The sequence below is a fragment of the Anopheles nili genome, chromosome 2 (assembly GCF_943737925.1).
Source record: "Anopheles nili chromosome 2, idAnoNiliSN_F5_01, whole genome shotgun sequence".
Classification (NCBI taxonomy): Eukaryota; Metazoa; Arthropoda; class Insecta; order Diptera; family Culicidae; genus Anopheles; species Anopheles nili.
In genome coordinates this window covers 4,264,720-4,291,639 of record NC_071291.1, presented here as the reverse complement: position 1 = coordinate 4,291,639, position 26,920 = coordinate 4,264,720, and the positions used below count along the sequence as shown (strand labels likewise).

Genomic DNA, 26,920 nt, shown 5'->3' with positions numbered 1-26,920 from the left:
ACAACAGTAAAATCCGTTCCCGTCGTCGTCGTTTTTGGGAGCGATTTTTTTTTGTTTATTTCGTGAGATGGAGAAGCCGCCGGGTAAGCGAACGTGTGAGGACGAACTTTAGATCTTTGAAGAGAGGATTTTTGGGACGACTTTTCCGCCTTTGCGGCGTTGATTCTGAGACGATGTAAGCGCGAGTCGAAATAAAGACGAAAATAAAGCGATCGCTGCCAATATTTTATTCGCCTTTGCGGTTTTCATGCATCCCCGCAAAAACATGCTCAATGTTGATAATACGGGCTTAGGAAGGCGACGATTTCGGGGCAGACCGATGCCTGCTTCCCGGAAAGACCTGATGAACGCTTCATTGGAAAGGAAACCTTCGTTTAGCAGCACGTCCTGCATCGCAGTTCGTTCTCCTAAGCTACGCTTTATTTCCTAATGGCCATAAAAGCTCAACCGGGTCGCCGGCTTATGATTTCCAATGGGCAAGGTGGTTGCTTTTACCACTTCCAGATATGCTTCATTCGTTTCGGATTTATGTGAAGCTTATTTAAATTGATCGACTTGCCAATTCTGGCGCAAAAATATGGGCTTGTTTTTTTGCGTTGCTTTTTATCGACTGCCACAAACAAACAAAAACTGTATCCCTGCAACTTTTCGCTCCCTAAATGTGTCCCTTTTTGGGTGGAACGGAAATTAAAAAGTTCTACTCTTGTCTTAGCTCGCAGGTGCATGTGAGAGTTCTCCCCACGCAGGGCATTTAAAGAAATCCGCATCGCACCTTACGACTGCATTGCAGCTCCGATGCCTGGCGATCAGTCGAAAAAAAAACGACTGGAAGGTAGAAGAAAATTAAACTGTGTAATGGAGAAAACTTTCGCATTCATTCACCGCGTGCTTTTTCTTTCTCTCTCTCTCGTTTTTTTTTCTCTTCTTCTCTTCTTCATCCATTCAAATTTCTTTAATCTCTCCCGCGCCATCCAGGGGTCCGATCGGAAAGTTTAATATGCTAGTGGCGGGCAGAGTTTAGTTTTTTGTTTGCATTTTGTTCGCTATCCGTAAAGGTAGAGAAAAATGAAAAAAAAAAACACATTCTCCTGCGGCCATTCCTTCTGGCCGTTCTTCTGTGACACTTATTTTAGCCTTTGTTCTTGGGCGAACCAAGGCGCACCTTTGCTACATCCGGGTTTGGTTCGTCTGGGAGCATTCTCTTCCGGTGTGTGTGTGTGTGTAGGGAACTAACTTTTCCTTACGCCGTGCCCATCGGTCAAATGCAAATGTTTTAGTTTGCACCCCCCCCCCCTTTCCATAAGTCTGTGGCTGCAATCGGAAAAGTGCTTCCCGGGTGGGATGGTTTTCTGCCCAGCTGAATAATCGTTCCCTGTCAGCTCGGGAAGCAAGCGGATGGGCCATCGGATGAGTTTTCTTTCGGGTGGGGAAATTATTTCTCCCCCCCCCCATCCTTTTGCTGCTTTATTTTTTCCGCTTCGGTCGACAAAATCTCGTCCCGGTTCAGAAGAGAGCGCTCCCGCGAAAGGCGCATTTGCAAAAGTTTTGCCCAACCGAGTTGGGGGTGGCCGCACGATAAACGCCGAACACAGCAGTCCCAAAACGAGTCTGGATAATGGCCCAAGAATGGAACACCGCGTATTATTTGGCGTGCCGTTTTGCAATCGCAAACAAACAAACAAACAAACGCAAAAAAACAAAAATGCACACAAAATATAAAACCCACCATTCCATCATGATGCGAAACGGGTTGTGATTTTTAAAACATTGAACGCATCTCTCCGTGGGGTCTCGTGACGCGGAAAAATTCACATCAATTTTCCCGGGCGGTCCTTCTGCGCGGGCCATTTCGCAAACGGTGGAGGTGGGTGGGAAGATTGCTCATTTGGAAACTGACAAAACCAAAACCCTTCCACCCGCGAGAGTTCGTTTTTCTCTGTCAAAGGCGAAAAATGTGTGTGCGTTTTTTCTGTTGTTACTTTCTGCCTTGGTTTGTAGTTCCTTTTTCTTTACCACTCGTTTCTCGAATCCACGGGGAGAGAGAGAGAGAGTTGGTGCTGGTGGAGAGTTTTTAATCGACTTTTGGGGCCAGGACAATGGATGGACCACCAATGGGATGGAGAATGCACATAAATATTTGATGTTTGTATAATTGTGCCCTTCCATCTTGTTTTCCATCTTCCGTGCGTCGTAAGGACGTAATCCTAATCGTTTTGGCTGCGAGTGAACATTCCTAACAGTAGCACAGTGGCTTGTTTTGAGCACAAAAGGCCCCCTTTTTTTGGGTTCATGTTTTTCTTCTATTATTATCACCTGCATCATAACCAATGCTAGCCTGGTGCAAAGAAAAACCTTTCACCAGATGTTTGTTCAGGATGGTGACTTCAGCAGAAATGACCAACGAAAACAAAGAGACAGACCCGAATCGTTCCCGAATCGGAATGGGCAAAAGGATTGCGCGCGTCCTTCAGAAGGGTCCTGGGGTCTGGTCGACAAACAAAAGAGAACGCTTCACAAGATGAATCGTGGACGTCTCAAAGGAGTTGCGAGGAACCGGGCACTGGGTGTGGGTTTTTCCGTTTCGCATGACTAAACATCCACCGGTCGGGATGGTCCGGACGGTGACTTATGTACTTTGCGCCGCCGATGTCCGAAAGTCACCGCGTTTTGCGACAAAGCGAGATGGAAACGATCGATGGTGGGTGGGTGGGTGTAGTTTTTTGTTTTAAAATTTATGGGCAAAATTGTGCCGGGTTGATTGCCATGGTCGAATTTACAATCTCTGGGTTTGCTTGCTTAACCGGTGGACCTGCTTTCGGGCCGGTTGGCCCATTTATACATATGTTTTTCTTTGTCTGAAAATGAAGATGGATGGGAAGCTACATCGAAAAATCCACCAACCCATTCGGAAGAAAACTGAGTGCTTTCTGTATCGAAGACGCTTTCTGTATCGAAGGAAAAAAACGAATAATGGAAACGAATGGACACACACAGCTCCTGAGCAATGGTTAGAAAGCGATCGTTTATTGACAGTTTCGGACTCGAAACGCATGATTCATTAATGGGTGATGAATCCGTAGCCAATTCTGATAAAACTACCCCAAAAATGTGTAGCACGATTGGATGGACCAAAATTTGCACTACATTAACCTTTCACGGGGCAATCGTTCGCAAAACTACGGCCCAATAATCTTCGCCCCATCCACGGCAAGGTAACACATTTTCACAAAATTGCCATTTTTTTGTCCCACCCACCCTATAGCCCTGATCAATATTTGCATTCAAAATGTCCCCTTTTCGCGTCGCTCAGTATCTGCGTCAGCGGTCCTGCGGTGAACCGTGTCCTCATGCATCGAATACACGCCTGTCCTTGCTGGGAAGCATGGCCTTGGAGTGCGACAGAACGAATGTATATTAATAAATCGCTTTCGCTTTGGCATGTAAATATTGAACGTGCGCTTCGTCAGCGAGCCGGCATTCCGTGGTCCTTTGGAGTTGACGTTCTCTCGACTCGTCGACGGCACGCGGCCGATGGAGAAAATGCGCATAGCCGGTTAAGGGGAATCCACCGAAAGCAAACAAAAACCCGGAGGGTTTGCAAACAAAACCCGCTCGACTCGGCAACCGACGACATCCGTCGGTTAATGAATCATGGCTGTGTTTTCGGTGTGTTACTTTGTGCCGTTGCGCCTCACTGAAGTGGGATGTACTTTGTGATAGTGCACGCAGTTGGGGGTGGATGATGCTGATGCAACAAGCCATTTTGCTGAGCTGTGGCTTAATGAACAATCAGTGCATAAATGATGTCCTCAGATTCTCATACTCGCTTGTTTTGTGATTTTACATTTTCTGTTTAAATTATAGTACATTGAGCTTTTTGCATAGTGCAAAAAACAAAGCTTAACGTCTACGTTCTCCAGTGTGGAGTTTCTTGAAAGTGCGAAACACCGATCCTTGAGTTTGTTGTCGACAACTTTGAAGAGGAGGTTTCTTACATCCGTCATAACAGCCTCTCATCCTGGCGCTTCCAGACCAACCTGACCAACTTCCCAACGGTCAGTAGTGTCGGGAACCGGGCCACACATTAGTAGAACGAGCGGGCCATGCACACCCTTAACCCTTTGTCGATGCCGTCACGTCCTTCTTCCAGGTCCTAATGGCATGGAAAATGAAACTGGGACGCCTATTTATTCCTCCACCGGAATGGGTGTCATTTGTTTCGCTGCGGCAACTACCGAGGATGAGTGGATTGTTGACGCCGCCGTGTTGCATTACGATAGTTCCGTTTTCGCGCTGCTCCCGTGCCGGCTTCTAGGACACTTCCGGTAATGAGAGACGGCTTAAAACTGGGATGGGAGGAAACTAGAACTCCGGCGAATCCGACAGGCGCCGACGGGAAACCGGTCCGGATTGGCACGGCACCCACGGGAGATCCTAATGGGTGCTTCCAAAGATGGACTCTAATGGACGGTCGATATGGGTTTGCTTCCTTCGGAAAAAGGCGACATTAGACGAGCCAGGCGAATGAGAAATACCGGTACTTAAGTGTCAGTGCTCTTCACGGAGCAGGGGATAAAGGGTACACTTAGCTTCTTCCGTAACAGGGTGTTTTTTTGTCGTGTGTGTGTGTGTGTGCTTGTGCTTTACAGTTAATGGAACTCATAAAAGGATGTTCTGTAAAAAAAAATATCCCTATACACTCTGGATGGTTGGAAAAGTTGTCATACAGAGGAGGGCACTGCATACTTTACCATCAAAAATTGCCAATTTGCTTTTGCGCTCTTCATTAGGACCGATTCGCTACGATCGATGGATAACCATTTGGTCGGTAGGGCTAATCCTTTAATCTTCGTATCGTCTCATTTCGCCCATCAGAAGTGGCCTGTCGTAGGGAGCTTCTCCCGTCGGTTATCTTGATTGATTGATAGGCTTAATCCATGCAGGTTTTTTCTCCCTCCATCCATCCATCCATCCAATGCTGGAAATGGGACAGGGTGGAAATTAAAAACTCATCAGCTATCAGCCCTTCCACATCGTGGTTGATTGACGACCTTTTAGCGTTAGGATGGGCGAATTTGCGGTTATTCGGTCGATATGAACACACCACCGATATCGGAAAGCATCCCATTTCATCGTGCGAGCAGATTTAGCGTGCCACCAAAGCAGCAATGAGATGCGTTTGGAAGGAGCGCATCCTGCCCAGCGTTTCGGAATAATCCTACCAGTCATCATGTGCCTGGAAGCTGGGAATCATCTGTCAGTCTCAAGAACAGAAGCGAACTTTGGTTGGGACAGATAGTTTGACTTTTTTTGTGGCTTCTGCACAGCTCCCTTGTTTGTCAGTTACATTGTCTACAGCTCATGTCCTGCCCAAGGATATCCGCCACCGAAAGCCGATGATGATGATGTTATCACGGGGAACGCACGCGGATCCATGTGCGTGTACGCGTGTCTCAATATTTGACCACGCACTAGGTTCGCTTCCCGGAAGTGGCGCCTTCCGGGGTACCCCGCCTCATTAAATCGATACTTCCCAGCACTTTGGACGTGCAGAAGAAAGGAAGATTTCAGTCCGTTTGTTTGTTGCATTTGATTAAAATCAAAACCTAAGCCCCTGGAACGGAAATCTGGCTCCGTTTCCTTTTTTTTCCTCACACCTCCGGGGGCCAAAAGTGATGCGAGTAAATCCGAGTCTCTGCAGCGTACGGGATGCGGAGTCTGTTGAAATTGTTTCGTTGCCGGTGTCAGTTTCGGCTCATGGGCAATCGGGATTCGACGGGCAGAATCGAGCAGAAACGCCGAATCATCAGATGCGCTGCAGGCGGAGGTGGTTCGTCGTTCGGCAGCGATGATGGTGACAGTTGATAAAACGGCTGGCAAAGGCGGGAAAAAGAACTCGGCTAGCGGATGGCCCAGGAATCTCGGGCGCTTGGGGTGAAACAAGATATGGCAGATGACGAAATGACATAAGGCTTAATGTGGCGGAAGTAATGAGATTTGGAGGCGGCGGGAAACCCACCAATCCAATGGCCGTAACACTGGAAACCATACGATAAACAGCGAAAAGGCGGAACGGTGCCACTCGCAAAGGGAAAAAGAAGCCGGATTCGGGAGGAATATGGCCCACCCTCCTTCATGAATCTTGGTCCTTACGCATCACCAGTGCAGTGTGATAAGCGAGTGGCGAGGAATTATTCACTCCTGGTTTAGGAGAGTCTTGGGAGTGTTCGCCAAGGTGCGGCTTACGTGAAGAGCTTGTCGAACAATTTCCTTTGCTCGTCATCAAACTTCCGACTCTGGGCCGTAGTGATAACGCTTGCGATTTGTGTGTAGCTGAAAACATGCTGATACAGTTGTTATTGTCAGCCTAGAGCGAGCTGCTCACTGTTTAGTGAGAATTTATCATCTTCATCGTCCTCGAAGCTGTGGGGTTTTATCATAACGACATTCGTTGTTGCTTAATTTATGTCCTACTCTCACGGCATTCTCCATTTGTGTTGAACGTTGTAGTTGACAACGGCTGAAAACTATGAAGCTTATTATTTTGCTATGTATTCAAGTGCACTATTATGAACCATAACGTGTTCCATTGCTTCCATTCACTAAATCCCCATTTGCCGGCCATAAATCCTCCGGCGAGGGATACCAGAATCTTGAGTCACTTGTTCTGTACTTCTGTACTGGCACCCGAGGTGTCCGTCGGCTGTTGTACTTATTTTTTCTCCACCTCCAAAGCACTTGGGGATAAGATCCACCATCCAGTGTCCTGCTCGTTTGGGCTACAAGCCGGGATTCTGTGGTAGTGTGAAGCAGAGGGTGTAAAAATCTTGTGATTTACTTACTTAATAATCCTTTCAACCTGGTATCTAACGCTCGGATTGCAACGAGTCCACTGCTCTTAATGTGTGGACCATCGTTGCCGTCGCTAGGTTCATTTCACTTTGCCGGCTAGAAAATAATCGCTAACAGGGGAGCATCTGGCCTGACCGGAGATCAGATCGGGACTGGTTTGGGTCGCTGACGATCATTGGGAGATTAAACTTTACGACACCAAAGGACGGTGGCTCTAGCATGAACCATTGGAAACACGTGGCACTTGCCGTCGCGAATGGCACGTTTGAATCGTTGGCGGGCTGAATCTCTTACGGTGGAAGAAAAACTAGTGCGGCAAGGAAAACTGGGGATGGTTGAAAGATGTGATGGGCGGATTTGGCGTTCTACTGTCCCGTCGCATTGGCCACGATGAAGAAGTGGTGCCTTTGTGCTCATTCTCGTTAGGATGAAAATGGTCCGAAATGGGAAGTGCATTTATAGGTTAGAGGATCCTACTTACTTGGAGCTACTATCCTGACTTCATGGTGTAAGACGCTCTTTAGATAAGGAATGGAATGTTCTGAGTCACACTTTTCATAGCAATGTATATGCGTTTTTTTTTATAGGTTTAATGTCAGAAAAAAATCGTTGTGAAGACTTTGACAATTATAATTGCAGTTAAATGAAACTGTATCATGCACAAGATTGTGATCTTGAACATTATTTTAAAGATTAAACTATGTAGGTGCAGCAGTTGCGTGAATAACTACTATTTTAAATTTAAATATAAGATTAAATGTGAAGCATGTACTTTCATGGGTTTCATTACTTGGATAAGTATTGATCAAATTATGTTTGTGAAATAATACTGAAAACATTTTTTTCCATTTTCAGATTTTCAGATAGCTAGAAAGACATGTGAAATAAATATCCATTCCTTTAGCAGAACGCATTCGGTGTTTTCGCGGCTAACGATCATCAACCAACGTTTTTAGTTCATTTTTTATCCGTCGTTCGCAAAAGCGCTGCACCGCTGCAATCACCAAACGTCATATTTCAAAAACGTCAAACCTATTGGCGGCCATCCGGCGTCACAATAAAATAACGAAGTATTTTGTCGATCGCGGTACATTTAAAAAGCTATTAAACAGTAGTTTTTGCATCGCTAAAGGTTACTAGCGGAAAGTAATTTTAACCATGAACCGTCGAAAGCCGGTCGCAGCCGATACAAGTGTAGCAAAACGTCCAAAACGAACCAACAACCTTTATGTACGCCCGGAAAAGATCCCGTTGGGCACGATCTTAACCGATGCGCTGAACAAACCGTGGAAAGTGGGACCATCGATCGGGACTGGCGGTTTCGGGGATATTTACTGTGCGTATTGTTTTTCAAATGCTGCGCCTAAAACAGTCGCCGAGTACCCGAACGTAGTAAAAATTGTAAGTAGTAATTGTATTTAGCGATGCAAATGTGTCGAATTTGGAACATCGTTTTTCTATCTCATCTTTTTGCTATTTTTTCCGGATGGATTTTTATCTTCGCTTGTACTATTGCACCAGGAACCGCATGAAAATGGTCCGCTGTTTGTTGAAACACACTTTTATCGGAAATTCTGTAAAAGTGAGGACATCGAAAGATACCGAAAACTGCGTAAGCTAAAGCACCTCGGCATGCCACTGTACCTTGCCAGCGGATCGCACATGCTGAACGATGTAAAGCAGCGGTTTTTGGTGATTCCACGATTCGGTGTAAGTTTGCAGTCCGTGTGTGTGCAGAACGGCAACTGTCTCCCAATATCGACTGTGTACCGAGCGGCGTTGCAGATGCTGGATGTGCTGGAGTACATTCACTCGAACCAGTTCGTACATGCCGATCTGAAGGGCGATAACATTCTATTTGGGATGGGTGATCGTGGACGGGAGCGATTGTATCTGGTCGACTTCGGTATGGCGTGCCGTGTTACGCTGGAAAATCAGTTTAAGCCAGACCCACGAAATAAGCACAACGGCACGATCGAGTACACGTCTCGCGATGCCCATCAGGGTGTGATGACGATGCGGGGGGATTTGGAAATTTTAGCCTACAACCTAATCGAATGGGCAGGAGGAAGCCTACCGTGGAAGGAAGAAAAGATGTTGAAAAATTGCAACAAAGTGCAACAAATGAAGGAAGAGCACATGAGTGATGTGGGCAATTTGCTGAAGCAAAGCTTCCGGAAGCAAATTTCGATACCGAAGGCGCTGCAACCTTTCCTTGAGTGTGTCATTGGCCTACGGTACAACGAAATCCCAAAGTACAGTGTTTGTGCTAAAATTTTTGACAAAACCCTAAAAACACTGGGACTGACCAACACTGGGGCACTTGATGTAAGCGTCGCCAACACAACCACCGTTAATGATTCGTCAGGGCCAATGAACAAACCTAAATCAAGAACGAGAAGAACATTGGACACTTCGATATCGAATGGCTTAGCGGATACGGTACCGAACACGCAGGACGAAATACCGAGCTCAGAAAGCACGCTTACCCCTAGACGAGTCCCGAAAATGCGTTCTGATGAGTATAGTCCTTCGCTGATAAAACGCTCCAAACAACGCCCGTTGAATGGGTCAAGAGCGGCCACTATCCCGGATACTGTACCGAACACACCGGAAGACGAAGATGATTCGCCCGTTCTCTCGCAGAGGAGCAAGCGCAAAATGGACTTGTCGGATGCTGCTGGGACATCGCGTTTGAGGAATGCTAAAACACCGGTACTGCCCATTTCACAAGACATTGCGCTGATGGATACCGTGCCCAACACACCGGAGGAAGATGAGGAAGACGAAGAAGAAGATGAAGACCTTATGCCGAAAAGGAAACGAAACCTCAAGCAGGATTCCAGGGATGGCAACTCCCGGGCAAGGCAAGCTAAAAGGGTGACTGTTGAAGAACCCACACGTGCGGGAACACGCCGTAAGCCAAAAACTATCACGGTCATGCAAAGTGCATCCTCGCAGGACATAAACATACAGATAAAAACACCGAGGAAGAAACGGGTACGAAACGCCACCTCAGAATCGCCTAAGGAAATTACCATCAAATTAACGCTAAATGCGAATCTTTCAGTAAACTCTAGAGGCAACAAAAAAAACGGACTGGTTGTGGTAAGCGCTTCTCAGCAAAATATGTCTCTCGAGTCGAGCAGAAACGAATCGTTGGAAGCTTCCCAGGATATAGTCGATATATCTTCGACAACGGAGGATAACAACGCATCTCGTAACATGTTTGACGATTACTAAAATGTCACAAAAATTAGCGTTAGTATTTTGAATTATTTCTTTAAAATTGGCTATTTTGTTAAGCGCTATCGATTTAAATTGTTGTGAATCCGCAAAAATGATAAAAATTGTGTGAGGAAACGAAGTAGCAGACGCGTAAATATGCATTTCTTCTAATGATAGTTTAAGACAAAATGTTGAATTATAATAACCATTCGAGATTCGAGCAAAGAGAAATACAATTATCGAGATAACCCACCAGTAGACAATGTGCAGGCACTCTAAGAAATATTTCGCACAGTAACCATTAATGCGTTTTGTTTGCTGAAGCTACGTTAATTTACGTTGTTACTGTTGCAGATAATGGTAGTTTGTACTATAATGCTGGAATTCATAACGCCATTCGGATCTTCGTTTTGTAAAAGAACGCTAAAAAAGTCTCGTGCAAAAAATGCCAATTATTTTTGTCACTATTGAACATTTTCTTCCTTTTTGATATTGCTTTCCTTTGACGCCAAAATACCAACCAAGATGAAACAGTTTGAATTACTTGGATTGCAGAATGAATGTTATGATTAGCTGTAAATAAATGCTTGAAAATTACCTCAATTCAATTAACATTTTTCTAAAAATAAAAACGAAAAGACTAATGACACACCGTTATATTAATTTTTCTTTTTCCAGCAGGTGTTTCTCTCGCTTTTTCGTTGAAAAATCCCATGCAAACATTCCGAGCGACATGATTGAATGTCTCCGAAACGTTGCTCATCCGCCTTTGCTTCAAGGATACGGTTCCATCACCTCCGGACAGCACAACGCGAGAAGAAACAATTAAAATAGTAAATCAGTACGCTCTGCTGCCTCCCAGTGGTGCCCTTTTCGGACTTCATTTTTCGTACCATACCTCTTTTTTTATTCGGCAAACGAATGAACAAAAAAAAGCCTCTTGCTACTGCTCGACCGTGACAAAGGTGGCGTAGCTTTTCCGGCCGCCAATCTCCACTGCCAGTGACCCGGAAACAGGATCAAGCGAGGGACGCACAAATTAATAGTGCCACTACGAAAAAAGGGGTCACGTTGTGGGTGGGCAAAAAAGGTGACAATGACACGAAAAGCGTCCCGTGCTTGAGTTCACATTTTGGATCCTGCGAAACGGGCCGCTGAAGGGGAATGGACAGTATTTTTTAATTTCCTCTGCCCGCGCAGCCTAATGAGATTACGTGGAGAAATTTAATATAACCACCCGAATGGTGAAGCTTGTTTGGCCGTATCGGCGGCGACGGCAAGGACGATCCCCGGTATTGTTTGTTTCCCGTGGCAAGGAGCTTAACCCGGAAATGGTCGCCGGTTAGCTCTAATTTCTTGAACCGTGTTTTAAACGGAAGCAAACGGAAGGGTTAACTCTTGTTTGGGGATCCGTTCAACGAGGTGCTCTTGCGGCGGCAAAGAAGCGCTGAGCTTGTGTCACGAAACTTGCGGCAATAATAAAATTAGAATAATGCGTAAATTTGCACCCACGCACACGCCGGGAGGAGAAACAACGCCCAGGTGGCAGAGAACGCTGTGCCAAAATGTAAGCCTCGAAAGTTAATTTATATAGTGCTATTTGCTTCAACTGTTGTTCTCAAGACGAGGCTCAAACTCTTCGTTCGAGTTCGAGCTCGAGGGAAACAATTTGAAACTCCGCTCCACAGGCGAATCCCGGATGGTCTGGAATTCCGGGATTAAATACCGGATTGTAAGAAATTGGTGCGTAAAAGTGTAAAACGCGAGTAAATTTGTCCATCCCCCCGTCCTTCGACCCTTCCCTGTCTTCCTGTAGGTGGCAGACAGGACCCATATCACATTATCGTGCTACAACCGGGGGCTTACAACGCACTGACACAGCATAATCTCGTCGGTACGCGCGTCCCGGTTCTCGGTCCCACATCCGGCGACAAAAAAAAAGGGATGAAAGGCGGAAGTATTTAATTTCCTTCGCATAAAATATGCCCTCCCGTGCCCGCAAACCGCAGGACAGCAAACGGGATTGCGTGGTACAAAATTGGGAAATGGAGGAGACCGCCTTGGGGATACTGTCTTCGGGCTGCCAGTAGGAGCGGGATTTCTCTGGACTAGATTAAAACCCTCCACCCCCACCGGGTGCCGTCCCCAGAGCATGGTCCCCGGGACTTGATTTTGCGTAAACTTTTGCCAGCTCCCCAGCCGCTTTTCCGAGCGGCCCATCAACCCCTTATCGTGCACGTGGGTGTGGAGCCATTTTCCAGTCGAATCGAGGCGTGTAAAATGGGCTTTTGTGCAGGGTTGGGTTGGGTCCTTCCCCACCCGGTCGCTGGCTTCTCGTTATCGGAACCCACCATGGAAGCCAATCACCCTCCACCCGCATGTCGGGAGCCCGATTTGTGCATAAAGCATAATGTATGTCTCTCCGGTGAATTGTTTGGTGTGATGGTGGGAACGGGCGGGAAAACGCATTGCGCACTTTGTGTGCCGCGTGGAAGAGGGTCGTCGCTTATCGCCGCTTTATCGTTAAGGGGAGCCGAGCTGATGGTGATAAGTTCCTGTAATATTAAACATTCTTGCGTTACGCTACCGCGGGAGGAATGTTTTCCTGGGGTTTTCCCGCGTCTCTCTCTCGCGCGCTTTTTTTACGTTGTTTCGTGTAGCATGTAACCCGTGTTTGGGAGTGAAAGAAAGTGGTGGGGGTGGGGATGTATCCTCGAGGGTAGGCTCACCTTCTCGCCTCAAGGAGCGCTTAGACTATCTGGCATGCACATCGAACATTGACGCTTTCCGTTCTGGTTTTTTTTTTCGTTTGCTCTTCCTCGCGGTTCTCGTGGCGAAGTGCCGCCGTAGGCACAGGTTATGGCACCATCGTTGTGGAGCACCTGGGCTCTATTCGACCCCGGAGACAAACTCGACGCTTAACGGGACGCGACTGGAAAACCCGGGCGAGGAAAATCAATAAAAATGGTTGAACACCCCCATCTAAAAACAGCTCGCCAGAGACCGTTTTCCGTTGATTGTTTGGATTTGAAGTGCAGCCCCAAACGCCTCGTTCGTCCCGGAAGAGTTTCCTGGGATGTATCCCGGAGATTTGTTCGCCGTAACTCGGTCTCTATGCTCTCCGGAGGGTAATCCGGAGCGGCTTAAAGTGGGGGCGATAAAATCAAATGAAAATTACTAATTGCCATAACGCGAGAAAATCGTTAAAGCTGGGGTTTTTTGTGTCCCATAGCAGAGAAGAAAAATCTGGAACGTCGTCTTGCGTTGTGATGATTAAGCGCATGAAGTATTAAAGCTTTCCTCCGAGCCTAAAGAAAATGTGGGAAACTGATTTGATCGCATATGAAGCTGCTTCGAGAGATGATAGATAAATTGCATTTTTTTAAACCAAGAGCGTAGTGTAAACATCATCGGTGTTACTGACCGCAGGACGAAAAACATCCAGCTGTCACGTTTTGGTGTGAAACCATTCGTCGACCCACTCGATCGCATCGCAAACAGATCACCATCAGTAGTAGTAGTAGTTGTGGCTGGGTACGAGGGTACTAAATTTGACAAGTGGAACAAATCCTCAGTCTTGTGTCGCGCGCGAAACAATGAACTCGATGCTGGCGTACTTCTGGATAGTTTAGATTAGCTCTCAGCGGAATAATTGATCGTAATACTTAGTTTCTTTACAAGATTATTGTTTGCGTGGGGTGTTTGAGAGCTCCAAAGGATATCATATCATTGATGGTTTAATAGCTGGTGGCTTTCTCGATGAAATGGTTGGCTTCGGATAACGGGACCCGGGACGGTGATGTGTGCGACCGCAATCTGCTGATCAGTGTTTCTCGATCGTGCGAACAATGTTTGATTGTGTTTGTGTATCCTGCTATACGGGCTCACGCTGCTGGCGTCAACAGGCTTAACCTTTTTCGCATGAAATGCAATGCTTTTCTACGTTCAATCTACGGGAAAGAATATCCGACCGCATTTATAATCTGTGTGACAATTAATCGAATGTGGTGAGTTTGTTTGAAGGCAACATCATCTCGCTTTCTTCTTCTTTCTTCGACAAACGGTGCACGGTCAAGGCCTACCTTGCTATGCTTAGCGAAGGCTTTATACGGTTTGGAATTTCTCGTACCTGCATACGGAGGAGGATTAGACAAGATTCGAACCTGATACTATCGTGTGTTTGTGCCGCAGGCTAACTATGCTTTTAAGTATCATTTTTTTATTACTTCATTTCCCAAATGTATGTGTTTTTCGCTTACTAATCAGTGCCCCTTACAAGCCTCAGTATCTTAAGCTAAAGTCGCAATTTCCAGAACACAAGTCCTTCCAGCAACACGCCCAGATCCTGTATGAATTGATATCAACGCAGCTACGAAGCTCGCCACAGCTGGGTTCAAGCTAATTTATACGAGCTCTCGTTTATCTCGTGCTCGCGCGTTCATCCATCATTCCGTCGAAGCCGGGAAACACTTGTCATCGCCCGCTTCGGTGCATTTCAATCATAATTCGCGCTCGTTTAAAGCAATTCTACCGCCGGCCCCATTTTTAATCCCACCAAAGTGATTAGCATTGACCATAACGGAGCGCAATAATCCATTTTCGTTTTTGCGAATCGAAATTATTAAACAATCCATTCCGGTCCAATCCATCCGCGCCCGCGTCGGCTCGTGTCCCTTTGCAGGCGTCTTACGCCGCAAGCCGGTGCTGCAAACGATTGATTTATTGATTCCGGCACCGCAATAAACAATTAAAATTTCCCTTCGCAGGCTCGCCTTGCCGCACAGGGCAATAAACGGTGGGTCCCTTTTGAGCAAACCCGACCAGACTGGCCCCGTTTTCCCGAGCGCGATGCCCATTCGTCAGTGCCATTTACAGTTCCATCGTCGATAGATCATAAAACAGCGACGAAAATGGCCCTTCCTCGGGCGGCGGGCTGGTGAAAACGGTTTAGCAATCAAAACCGGAAATCAAACCCCTCTTCAGATCGTTCGCGGGCGGCCTTAACCCGCATGCACGGCCAGAGGCTCGTGCTTGCGGGGAAAACGTTGGTCGGAAAATCTTAAGAAACCGGCCCCGGCATCGCGTTGGTAGGGTGTGGTGGCAAATCCTTCCCAAGGGACGGCATAAATCGCCTTTTCATGCCCGTTCATCTTAACTAGCGGGCAACGAAGCGAAGCCACAAACCGCAACCAATCAAAGCAAGCCGTTTTCTATCCATTCCTTCCGGCTGTGGGTGGTGCCGAGGATGTGTACGCGACAATCGATCCGCCACCCAGCGAAACGCGCGCTTCGGGCTTTTCGTAGGATTGTCTATAAATTTCTCGCCTTCCCGTGGGGTGGATGGGCCAGCTCGAATAGCCCTTGCTTTTTCAGGCAGGTCGTGAATCACTAGTCACGTGAAGGGAGAAAGAGAGAGAGAGAATGGAAAAAAAACACCGCTCAAGCATCCGGAAGTGGTTCCGTGTGGTATGTGGAACGCCACCACCGGGGAAAAGGCCCTAAAATATGCACGCTTTCCAGTCGGTGCGAATTTCCTTCGAAGAACCGCAGGAATTTTCTAATTTCCTTTGGTAGGGGCAGTAGCCGCTACGGACCACCGTGATCAGCATCATTATCGATGGGCTGAGTTTGCCGTGTTACGGTGCCGTCACGTTCTCCTTCCATTCATGGTCGGGAGTTTTCCTTAAGCCCCACGCCTCCCCACTCCAACCAACCCATTGCTTGGTTCGTGTCTGGACGGAGCTGGTGCAATAAATTAAATAAAGCGGCAACACTTTCCCAAGGACATCCATCTTTTTCTGGTTTGGTCGGAGTAAAGTGAAGCCAGAAACGTCTCTGCTCGCCCTACAGCTCTACGAGAGGGTCGATTTGATTGAGGAAGATTTCCCGCTCCATGTCAGAGTCGTCGTTCGGAATATGACAAATAAATGGAGATAAATTGAGTCATAATCACCGGCAACGACGCTTCCCTCGCTTGTGTTCAATTTGGCCTGAACCGTCCGGTAGGGTGACTTCAAATCGGGCCCTTGTAAGCCGTCACGAGCCTCGGTACGATGCAGGGAAGGAAAATCTACCCCACGGGAGAAAGGAATTCGCGTAGCGCGATTTGAGGAAAAACGCGGGAAAAATGTACTACTTACCGGAAAGGGGCGCTACCCTCGATCCCTAGGGACGGGTTGCAAGTGATAGTTTTAATGCACTTGCTTGATTTCCCTCACTCCCCGAACAACAACAGGTTTTCCCATTTTCCGGCCCACTTGGAGTGTTTATTGAATATTTTATGGAAGCTGAACACGGGCTACAGAGCGTGTTCTGTGTATTTTCTCACTCGGGTTATTGTTTGCAGAGTGTTGTAGAATTTATTGAGCTAGTTTATGTTGAAAATTCTGTATTCGTCGAATAACAAGCGATTGGCTACATATATAAAAAAACTCTTCCAGGAAGAGATGTGAAAAAAAACTGTACGCATATTCGAAATTCAAAATGTCAAACGAGAAAGAGGAAAACTACTGTAACCGGTAATATTTAACACGCACTGTAAGACGGAAGGTAAATCTCTTTTACCCTACAGAGCAGGTCCACAGAATCGACCGGAAGAGTGTGCGCTTCATTGTGTGCGTCTCCATCGTGCTTTTATCATAATTGAGCGTATTCATCATTATCACTCCATATTCGTCTTGATGAAAAATACATAAATTTAATGTCCCTTGTTCTCCTCTCGCTCGCTCACTCATCCTGACACGGTCATGGCCTACTACACTGGCTCGTCGGGCGCCAAAAGGAAACGACTCCTTGGGGTTTGGTTAATGTGTAAGCATGTGGACCCCGTTTCGCTGATGGTTCCGCCGTAAAAGGATACGACCCCGGGCCGGGCTGCCGTCCACGCGCTTTGGTATTCATCGTTCCCTTACGATTCACTTTACGCCAGGATTGTTGTTATTTTTATTCTCGCCCAGCCCGGTTTTGCTCCCTTTCCTGGCACGTTCCCTTCTCGCTGCACTTTTGTCTTCACCGGGCTCCTTACAACCGCGTCGTAGGTTCGTGATTGTTATTACCATTTCAAAGGTAAAACGCGTGGAACGGCCCTTATCGGGGTAGCCACTTTGGGAACCTTTCGCGGGCGCGCGCGCACGTGTATGTTGCCCGAAGCTGGTGAGCTGGGGTGGCCCGGTGAAGTACAAGTTCTTCTACGCCACCAGCCGCCGGTTGGCAGTCTGTTAATGCATAATTTAGCAGAGTGCTTCTCCGGGGCTGCCGCGTACGGACGGAGGAAAAGAAAAATCGTCCTACTGCTACCGGCACAGGGGAAACGGATTTCGGCCACGGTTTTTTTTTGTGCCAGCCGTTTTCAGCGTCTTTTGATTTCGGCATTTTATTGCCAGGAAGAGGGCGCACTCATGACGCTCGTGGCGGGAAAGCAAATCACACGGAAGCAAACGTTCGCCTGTGTTCTGCGTCTTCTCACGGAAATATGATTTTGAAGGGTTTCGATAAAGATTATCTCTGTGTTGATGCAAAATGCATGGTAGAGTTGTGTGAAACAGCGCCATCGTAATCGCACTGAATTATGTAGGGAAATAGTGCCCGAGTGGGTTGCATTCCAACCAGCAAGCCTCATATTCCACTTGTAGAACAATCCAAAGGAATTCCCCAAGGAACCCGTTGGAGCGTCATATTTCTTGCGTTGTTTGTAATATGTTTGAATTTGGATGGAAAGTGTAATGGATCTGTTGGGGTTCCGTTACTACTCCTTGAGAAAATAGATAGCCCCTTTTTCGTATCGCTTCTGATAATAACGATCATTACGTACCCGGTACGGTACGATCCATAAACAACCCTTTGATTGGATTAAACCATCACTACCATCGCTTGCAGTAAGACATTATTTTTTGGAGTCCTTTTTCTGCTACCTATTGGGCTTCGTCTCGTTCTGCGAACGCTGCGAAGCTCTTGTTAAGTAAGAGTCATCGATAGAGAAGAAAAAATGACTCCACGTAAGGGATCTTTCATCCTTCGTGGCCTCCATCCACCCACCGGCTAATGTGGGTTTCCATAATCGTTTCACTAAATGACCGTCTTTCGCTGGCAGAATTGATCCGAGAATACTGGGTTTTCACGCCATGAAAGGCGTTCGCGATCGAGGGATATTTTGCTTTCGTGTGCCTAGTCCTATCGTTACCGTTTTCTTGCCCACCCTTGCGTAGATCCTTTCTCGTTTGAGGGTGCTTCCGATAACTCGAATCTTATCGGAAAAGCTGTGTGCTATCATCCTTTTTTTCCTTTGCATTCAATAATAGCTTTTTTGGTCTCTTCATTTTCGGGAGTGGAAATTAGGGAACCCTTTTCCTAGTGCCAATTCTTTCTGTTTTCTTTCTTGCTTTAAATCGCGACGAAGCGTAAAGGAAGCTGAAATCGATGGCTCTTGTTTCCGTTAAATCAGCCCCGGACGGGCATAAAAGGGTACGGCGGTGAGCCCGGGACGATAATTTCGTTTTCTTTTCCTATCAATATCAATTAACATCGTAAAAAGGGGAGCTTTTTTTGCCTTTCGGGCGAGGATGTTTCCTTTCTCTCCACTGGTCGACGAGCGGTCATTCGATTGCTTTTAAATTGAAATTTTATCTGGAATGAAATAAATTTTATAAATACCAGCCGTCGATTGTGTCCCCTCGCTGGATAAGGTGAAAAGGCGAAGAAGGTACGACGGTGGCACCACGGAGATATAGGTCGAAAATTGTATTGATATTAGTATTAGCGTCAAGTGGACGCGATAGCAAAAAAAAGGATCCTAACATTGCCGAAAGAAAGAAGAGAGAAAAAACGCACGAATTGTCCCTTTTATTCCCGGAAAAAGTGTCAAAACGAATGAAAGTCTAAAGGGAGGATTGTGTGATTATATGGCGTGTAAAAAGGTCGATAGGATTTGCTTATCATTTAGCTGCCGTGGAAAAGCGCAGCTAAAGTGGGAAGGCATGCTCTTTCAGAATGAGCTAAGGGTTTTATAATCTAAAGAGTGAAGGATTCCGTGAAGGATTTTCCGCAACCCTTGACGTGATGCTGCAAAAAGCTGCACGCGATGGTTTACTTGCCCTATCGAGAGTATCCTTTATTCTTGTGTAATAGATAAAAGCGACGGACGTGGCGGTGCGTAACAAATCCATTATCGATTACATCGGGGTTAGTTTTGGAAAATCATCTAGAAAGAGAGGATGAAGCACAATGATTTGCTCTACCTTGGTCGCGCAACGGCCATCGATGAAGAGCAGAACAATCCATCATTAATCATTTACTGCGGTTTTAGTGGTGCGAGAGCGCATTCAACGAATCCAGATTGTGGATTGGATCATTAGTTTCGATTATAGAATGCTATTGACCATTGATTTTCTATCCTTTAATGAATATTATGCAATCATTTTATTGATGAATGTTGCTGGAAAAACGGAGTAAACGGTTTAACAAAGACCAGTTAATAATTCCTTGGAATTTAGCAATCTCTGACGGGTGATAATTATATCCAAACACAATTAACGCGGTTCTCGGTAGTAATTGAAATGCTACCCAAAGGCTGTTATTTCATTTTTACCACTACAAAAAACCCATCAGTTTTCTGGCTTGTCTGTACTTTTTGATGAAACCTCTCCACCAAATGGATTCTCATTCGTGAAGTCCATCGAGCAGATCATCTCCCTAATGTTTCTTCAGGGACCAATTGGGCGGGTTTAGAGCTAATCCAAAAACACCCAACACTCGTACATGCCCTACCAGCGGGGTCCGTTTTGCATTTTTAATTAACGGAGCTCAGATCCGCACCCAATTCGATAATTTTCCCGGCCTGCTTTTCGATCGCTGATAATGCTCGACGGGGAAAAGGATGGCTGCTCTGCGGGTTGCCAGGCTTCAGGCGCATACCATAAATCAATACGCGGTAAACGAACATTAATTATGGTGGGGCAAATTTTCACGACCAAACAGTTGCAATTTGGCGGGGTTTATCCCAACGCGTGGTGGTGTTTTCTCTCATTCCTTGTGGGTCCGTTTTCCAGACATCCCCTAGGGACCAGTACCATCATCTGAATGCGACGCAAGCTGACGTTTCCTCGATCGGAATTCGCTCATTTCCTCGCTCGGAATGCCCTTCATAGGACATAGCGGAAGAAACAGAGATAGAGAGAGAGAGAGTAGAAAAGCGTTCCATGGGTTTTAGCCTTCGCCACAAAATGACGTTCTTTTTTTTTGTGTGTACCCTGCTGGAAAGTGGAAAGTGCAGACGTAAAAAAGAAAAACCTCGACGCCAAACGCTGTGGCTCTGTATTCCCAGTTTTCAATCATCTATTGTGGTGGAAGACAACGGAAGATAAAATGCGAAGGAACGGCATATGAAAATCCACCTCCACCACTGGAAGGCACCCCATGCCGAGAGCCGTTTCGAATCGATCGGTGGAAATCGTGGCAATAAATTTTGCTGTCATTTTGCTTCATCCAGCTGAAGCTGCCGCCTGAAACGGAAACTCTAAAATCGCTCCTCATATTCATCACGACGTTCGTGCCTCACTTTAGCTGGGGGATTGTTTTTTTTTATCTCTTCCCAGACAGGGGAGCGCAATGGAGACCAAAACATGAAAAAAAAAGCCAACCGACCCCCATCCGTCCATTTAAGCTTGGCTTTCCGATGCCTCCAAGGGATAGTCCATCTCGTCCAGCAAAAGGACCACCGATGGGTTTATCCTCTGGCCTCACTCGGCAGGGATGGCTTGCCAGTAGTTGCGTGTCCCTTTTCGTGCATCTCTCGGTGCAATGCATGCATGCATGCACGTCTGCTGCCTAAAGGGATGGGGTTTAATTTCCCCGTAACATCTAACCTCGGGAATTAGTACAAGAAGAAGCGATCGTGTCGTGCAGCTTCACAGCCGGTTTCACCTCGTTCGGTTCGAGTTTATGAACGCTCGAGTGGATCGAAAAATTTGTTCAGGATGAATAGTTTCAGGTTATGCTTGAAAGAAGCGTCCCTTTTTGCATGGACGTCAAGGGACGCCTGACGGATGGAGCTGGCCACATTTCCGGCTGATGGAGGCTTTCTCTCTCTCTCCCTCTCTCTCTCGGTGTCTCTCGTGAGCCGGTTTGTCTGCTAATGCCCATTAGAATGGCAGAATGTTGTTCGAGCCAGGAACGGGACATTTCATTCCACCGGAAACGAACGAACCGACGTATGACCGCATGGTCCCTGGGTTGAGAGCGACTCCCGCCTAGCAGGCAGGAATGGTGGTGAACAACCCGCAGTAGCTGTTTTTTTTTTCGAGCCAAAACCAAACCCCACAGCGCGTTTTCGTCGCTTGCTGACGAGCAAAACCTCCCCCCGGTCGGTGCGCTTGGACACACACGCTTATTTATCTATAACATTTCAATAAATCATTGTGACTAATGGAAGCGCCAAAATGGAGCGATGAGACGCGCTCGCGGGATTGCACCCATGCGAAAGGTTGGGTTGGGCAAGCCACCGACACCTGCACCACACGCCCGAACGCATTGGCGAACGCGCCAAATGGCGCAGCAGGGATGCAACACGCGATACATCATGGTTTCATGGTCACCAACGGGGAATGGGGCACCGTTCCGATGGGACCTGTTCACAAATAGCCATAGCCCCGGGACGCTCTTTACAGGGCTCACAAGGACACCACACCCGGACGTTCTTCACTCAGCCGAAAGTCCCCCGAAAGTGGACAAAGTGGCGAAATTGATGTGGTTTTTTCCATCCCGGTGGCACCGCGATTTCCATCCATGTGTGGTCCTTTTTTAAGGGTGGCGTGAGCTCGTAATTGATTCTAAAAACAGACTCTCGCTCTCGTTCTCACAATTCCAATGCATTTTCGGGGTTTTTTTACGCTGCACTTAAATATTTTGAATTTTGCATTCACATCCCAACTTTAAGCGTCACTGCGCTCGATAACGTTAATTAATTTCGACCAGGCTCAATCTATCGATCGTGCCTTCCGAAAAGTGGTGCACATTTAATTGTCCTTTGTGCGTGGACCCACGTGGTCAGCTGTGTGGGTGTGTGTGTGTGTGTGTGCAATCGATTGGCATTCCCGTTGGCTGCCGGATCGCTTTTCACCGATTCCGATTTTCCGTTTCAATTAAGATAATTTTTCTGCGCTTTCCCGCAGCGCACTCGAAGCAAGACGACTGCTCACTTGCCAGATGGCACTTGGAATTGATTGTGTGTGTGCGCTTCTTCTAGTTCCCAATTTTCAGCACCAATTCCCTCCTCCAGCTTGTGTCGAAATCTCTCCCACCCGTGCTGTCCTTCGCCGTTTGCCGTTGCAAATGGAATCGATTATGGCACAATTACTTTTCAATTTCAGGCTCATTTGTGTGCCCCAGCGTCGTCGTCGTCCTAGTCATTGTGCTTTCTCTCTCTCGTGGGAGTGTCGACTTGTCGACTTGCGGATCGACTCGTTTTTGTTGTGCGGCGATGTCGCCTTCCGTTACACAATGTCGCACAATCCCGGATGGGAAGCAGAAACCGAACGGAATCGTAAGCTGGACGATGACAATTTTTCTTGCCACGGACATTGCGAGAATAAAAACGGGTAACCGTCAGCATCGCCGTGCTTCTCGCAGGTGGACACCGAAATCCGGCTCGAAAGATCTTCCAGGCGAAGGTTGAGAGTCCTGCTGCACCTCCCGGGTTACTACGTGACCCGGATGACTAAAGCACCCGACCCAGATCGGTGTACCGGTGGTTGAACCGAAGCGCGAAGGTTCCTTCGTCCTGTCAAATTAATTGTTTAAGGATTGCATGGTTTACAGTGGTTCTACACCGAGGGACGGCAGGATGGGAATTGGAACCTAATTGAATCGAATCATAACCCCATTAGTCACCCCTAGTTGCCGTTCTGGTTAATTCGATTCGTCTCTATCCGAGCCGCTTGATGTTTGGATTTGGTGTCACACGAATACATTCGGTCGCTTATTTGGACCGATGTAATGTTGTCATACTTTCTTATGGAAACGGAAATATGTTCCTCCTGTGGGGCGTTATTTGAGAGTTCAAAATACCGAATAAACCGGGAATAATATTTCTGTGCAATTCAATTGATTATTGCTCTTCTTTCGGATGTGCAGAGTGGCAGGATTTCATTTCAGTACATCTCAAAATCAAATCTAACCCGGCAGGAAAGCTAGTGCCATTCGAAAATGACAAACACGCAGCGCGCAAGGATGGTCCGTGGCCACGAAGCAGAATGTGCTGTGGACGCGAACGCGACAGGACATGTGATAAGGAAGGTATTGTCTGCTCGCTGTGCGGTGCGCTAGCTTTTACTTACTGGCGGTTAGTTCGGTCGGTGCTTGCTTACTGACATACGTATGTTTACTTGCTGAGTGCAGCGAACCGTCGCTCGGTGCTTTTGTTCCGTCAACACGCTGCTTTACCGGATACGGATGCTGGTGCGATGGTTCGACCGAGAGGGTTTGCCCTTCGTGCATGTTCAGAACCGTGCGGCTTACATGTTTGCCTTCTGTCTTTGGGTCGACCGCGAGCAGAAGATGCTGCCAAGCGAATGTCCTCGAATGCATGGTATAGGAGACTTTCGAGAAACGGTTCGCCAACGATCTTTGTTGATTTTTCGAAGCGTGGCGTTCACTAACGTTGTGCTAATTTATGCCTCGAAAAACGACGTGCGTTAACCAAGCACGATACCTTTACGGGTGCAATCGAGAATGTGACTATTGATCCTGATGAAAGCTCGTTGCTGAAGGAGCATGTCCCACCACCGGCATTCACCATTGAAAGGTGATTTTCTTTCAATTGCCAATATTAATCAGCCTCACCATCGGAGCCACCCCAAAAGGGGACAGTTTTTTTTGTGTTCAAAATTCAGATTCTCGGCCGTTCACCGGTTGCCTGACGCTTTTTCTCTCTCTGTCTCTCCCAATCGGTGCCTCGTTTAGCTCATCAGCGTCTTATCGGATGGGTTTACGGTGCCATCCCTAGCAGCTCTTATTCTGCTGCTTCCTTTGGCTTAGTACGGATGGAAGACGGTTCAGTGAAGCGAAAGAACCGACCGACGTGGGCTGGGAGCTTTCTTCCAGTTCAGCTGGCAGAGCGCCAATATTAATCAACCGAAACGAGCTCTAAATATTTGCCATTTCATTTATTCCTTTCTTTACACTTGTGCTGGTGCATCGGATTACCACAGCCATGGGCCAGGCGATGGTAGGTTATGTGTCATGTCTGGAGCCCTTCGTTTTTGTGTGCCGTTGTTGTCAGTTTCGTCCCCGGGATGAACTCGGGGACATCAACGGCGGAAGGCTGGTCTGAGGGTCCGTTTGGCTCCGATTCTCGAGCCCGGGAAGCACACTAACAATCGCGCGCCATTGTGCTTCATCGCAGCAGCCCGTGTTTCTTGGTAATTTTCTCGCAATTTTCCATTCAAGCGAACAAAAAAGCGAGTGGTTACTTTGATTTCCCGCAGATAAATGAATCTCATTACAAGCGAACGGCGCTTTGTCGATGTTTTGGTGCCGGTTTTTTTTTTTCCTCTATTTTTTTTACCGAACCACCCGGGTGACCCTTTCCCGGGAAATGCTGCCGAGCCGGCGATAGGATTTGTCCATTTGGGGCGCTATTTGCTTTCTTTCCGCTTGCGCGCTATTCGGGCGGAAAATCGCATCCAGTTGGCTTCTTCCGGAGTCAACTCATGCGGATGAGATAAATAACCGGTTGGGTGGTTTGATTTTTTGTTTTGTTTTGCACTTTCTTCCTAGCGAAAAGTTTTATTTGAGAAATGAATCAGATTCCAGCCGGCAAACTGCTGGTGGAATTCTGCTTGCGGAAGCTTTTAATAAAAAGGACGGGAAAAAATGGGCACTAGTTTACGAGTAGTTTCCAGCGCTTTCAATTACTTAAATTGAGAAAATGAGCCATGGTTCAACGCCAGCGCCAGCAACTCTAAACAGTGTCTGGGGCGTCGCTGGCGTTTTGTGACCATACGCCCGGGGTTGGCCGTAAACGTTTACGATCATTTTATGCCCCGCTTGGACCGGGGACTTGTTCGCCAGGGTCTGGACGTCTTGAGTAAAACACGCTCGGAAAATTGTATGATGGCCATTCCCGACGTGACGGACCGCGGGTAGCTTGGTTGCGTCAAGCTTCGGCGTCGGTTTCATCGTTCAATTATGAGAAAGAAGCATTAATGTAACGCAGCCAAGTAAATTTAAAACATACACGCTGGAGAAAATGTTTCGCGTGTGGGTATAAGTGGAAACATATTGAATAAAAAAAAAGCGAGAAGGAATAACTTGTCGAAGGAAAGTATCTCTGCATGGGTATTACTTAAAATGCTGATTAACACGGAAGCTACAGCTACAGGATAGCAAGATAGTTGAATAATGCATGACCACCAAACAGTCCCGCAGGACGCGTTTCCGGAAGTGGGTGGAAATTTTACGAAACTTTCACGCCATACCGATACGCTGCTCTTGTTGGTTGCTTGGGCTTTTGTTCTCCATTGGAAGAAATGCTTCTAGCCTAGAAAGTTGAGTGATAGAATATTTGCCGTAAGTTTTTTTTGTGTTTCAAAAGCAAACTATTGCCAGGAGTATGCTTTAGAACGAACAAACTTTGGATGGTTTGACGATTCATAATTAATTTACTTTGCTTTGGTGGATTGTACTGTACTGCGTCGAAAGTGTATAGTTTACCTTTAGAAGTGCGTACTTGGCTCTCGTTCTTTAGGAAATTCAGAACATTTTAGAAGCAAACGCAACAAGATGATCCGAGGGGATTTGAATAAAAAATATGGGTCACTAGAACTTTATTCCATCGCCTACCTTGATCTCAGGATTCCTACAAAACAAAGTTACTGCTTTTTGAGTTAGAATGCTGCTTGGAACACACGAACAAATGAACCTTCTACACACAAATTGCTTTGTGGACTTATCGGTGCATCAATCATGGGCGCTATAGTTGCATCATGTTGATGCATTGAAGGCATGTGGATGGTTTGCACTGCGCCTGGTGGTTCTTGCAGGTCCTGTGTGGCAATGGGGAGCTTTCATGGATGCTTTAGACGTTTAGCATGATTGCGTGCACATTAAAGGTAAAACTTGATGTACCCATACTGCCGCCACATAAACAGGAACATCAAGGGAACACGGTAGTGTTCCGTTTCGTGTCCCAACCACGTGCTGAAAGTGATGCTGGAAAGAAGAAAATAAAACGACCCCTTACAACAGATGGTGAGCGAATTGCAATCGAAGAGTGTAGTCTGCAATGTGTCAAATCGTGTGAACGCTCTACCGTGTGAGAGAATCGCGAGCGAGAGCACAAAACGTACACGCGTGAGAGGCACGCTCAGAGCATGCAGGGCGTCTTTCTCGCTCTAGCCTCGCACTAACACGCCAAAGCGAGACGGAGCACCGGTGAGTACGCGCGAGAAAGAGCAGCACGATCGATCCACGCTCGAAGCTTGCGATGAGAACGGGCTGGCTCGGACGCGCGATGGTTCGCTCAAATCTCGTTTCAAGTTTTGGTGCACGCGGTTCGCGTTCGGTGTTTGTGACGTTGTTGTGGATGGATCTGTCGGAATTCGCATCGATTTTCGAACGAAAAGCGGCCCACGGGTGGTGTGGATCAGATCGCGTCCCGAATTTCCCTAGCCCGTGTGCTTTTCCGCGTGAGTGCGTGTGTTTTTTTTTGCCCTGCGCGGAAGGCAAACGACAGGATCGTGCCCGTGCCCGTGCCAGTGTTTTTCCCAACGAAAGCTTCTTCCGTGTTGAATGTGCCGTGTGCCGTGTGCCGTGCAGTGTGGCGTATGGGGCGAGTATGTGTGTATGT

At 47.0% G+C, this 26,920-nt stretch overlaps 1 protein-coding gene across 1 annotated transcript; it reads left to right on the top strand.

The window, feature by feature from the left end:
* Positions 1 to 8,010: 8,010 nt before the first annotated feature.
* Positions 8,011 to 10,095, top strand: LOC128720760 (serine/threonine-protein kinase VRK1). The gene is made up of 2 exons (XM_053814454.1): positions 8,011 to 8,253; positions 8,374 to 10,095. The coding sequence occupies exons 1-2, from the start codon at positions 8,011 to 8,013 to the stop codon at positions 10,093 to 10,095; spliced, it is 1,965 nt and encodes a 654-aa protein (XP_053670429.1).
* Positions 10,096 to 26,920: the final 16,825 nt, after the last annotated feature.

What these genes read in the sequence shown, in the direction of transcription:
- LOC128720760 (XM_053814454.1), top strand. Translation starts at nt 8,011, where the DNA reads ATGAACCGTCGAAAGCCGGTCGCAGCCGATACAAGTGTAGCAAAACGT. An exon ending in ACCCGAACGTAGTAAAAATT is followed by an intron (nt 8,254 to 8,373) that starts GTAAGTAGTAAT and finishes CTATTGCACCAG; the next exon opens with GAACCGCATGAAAATGGTCC.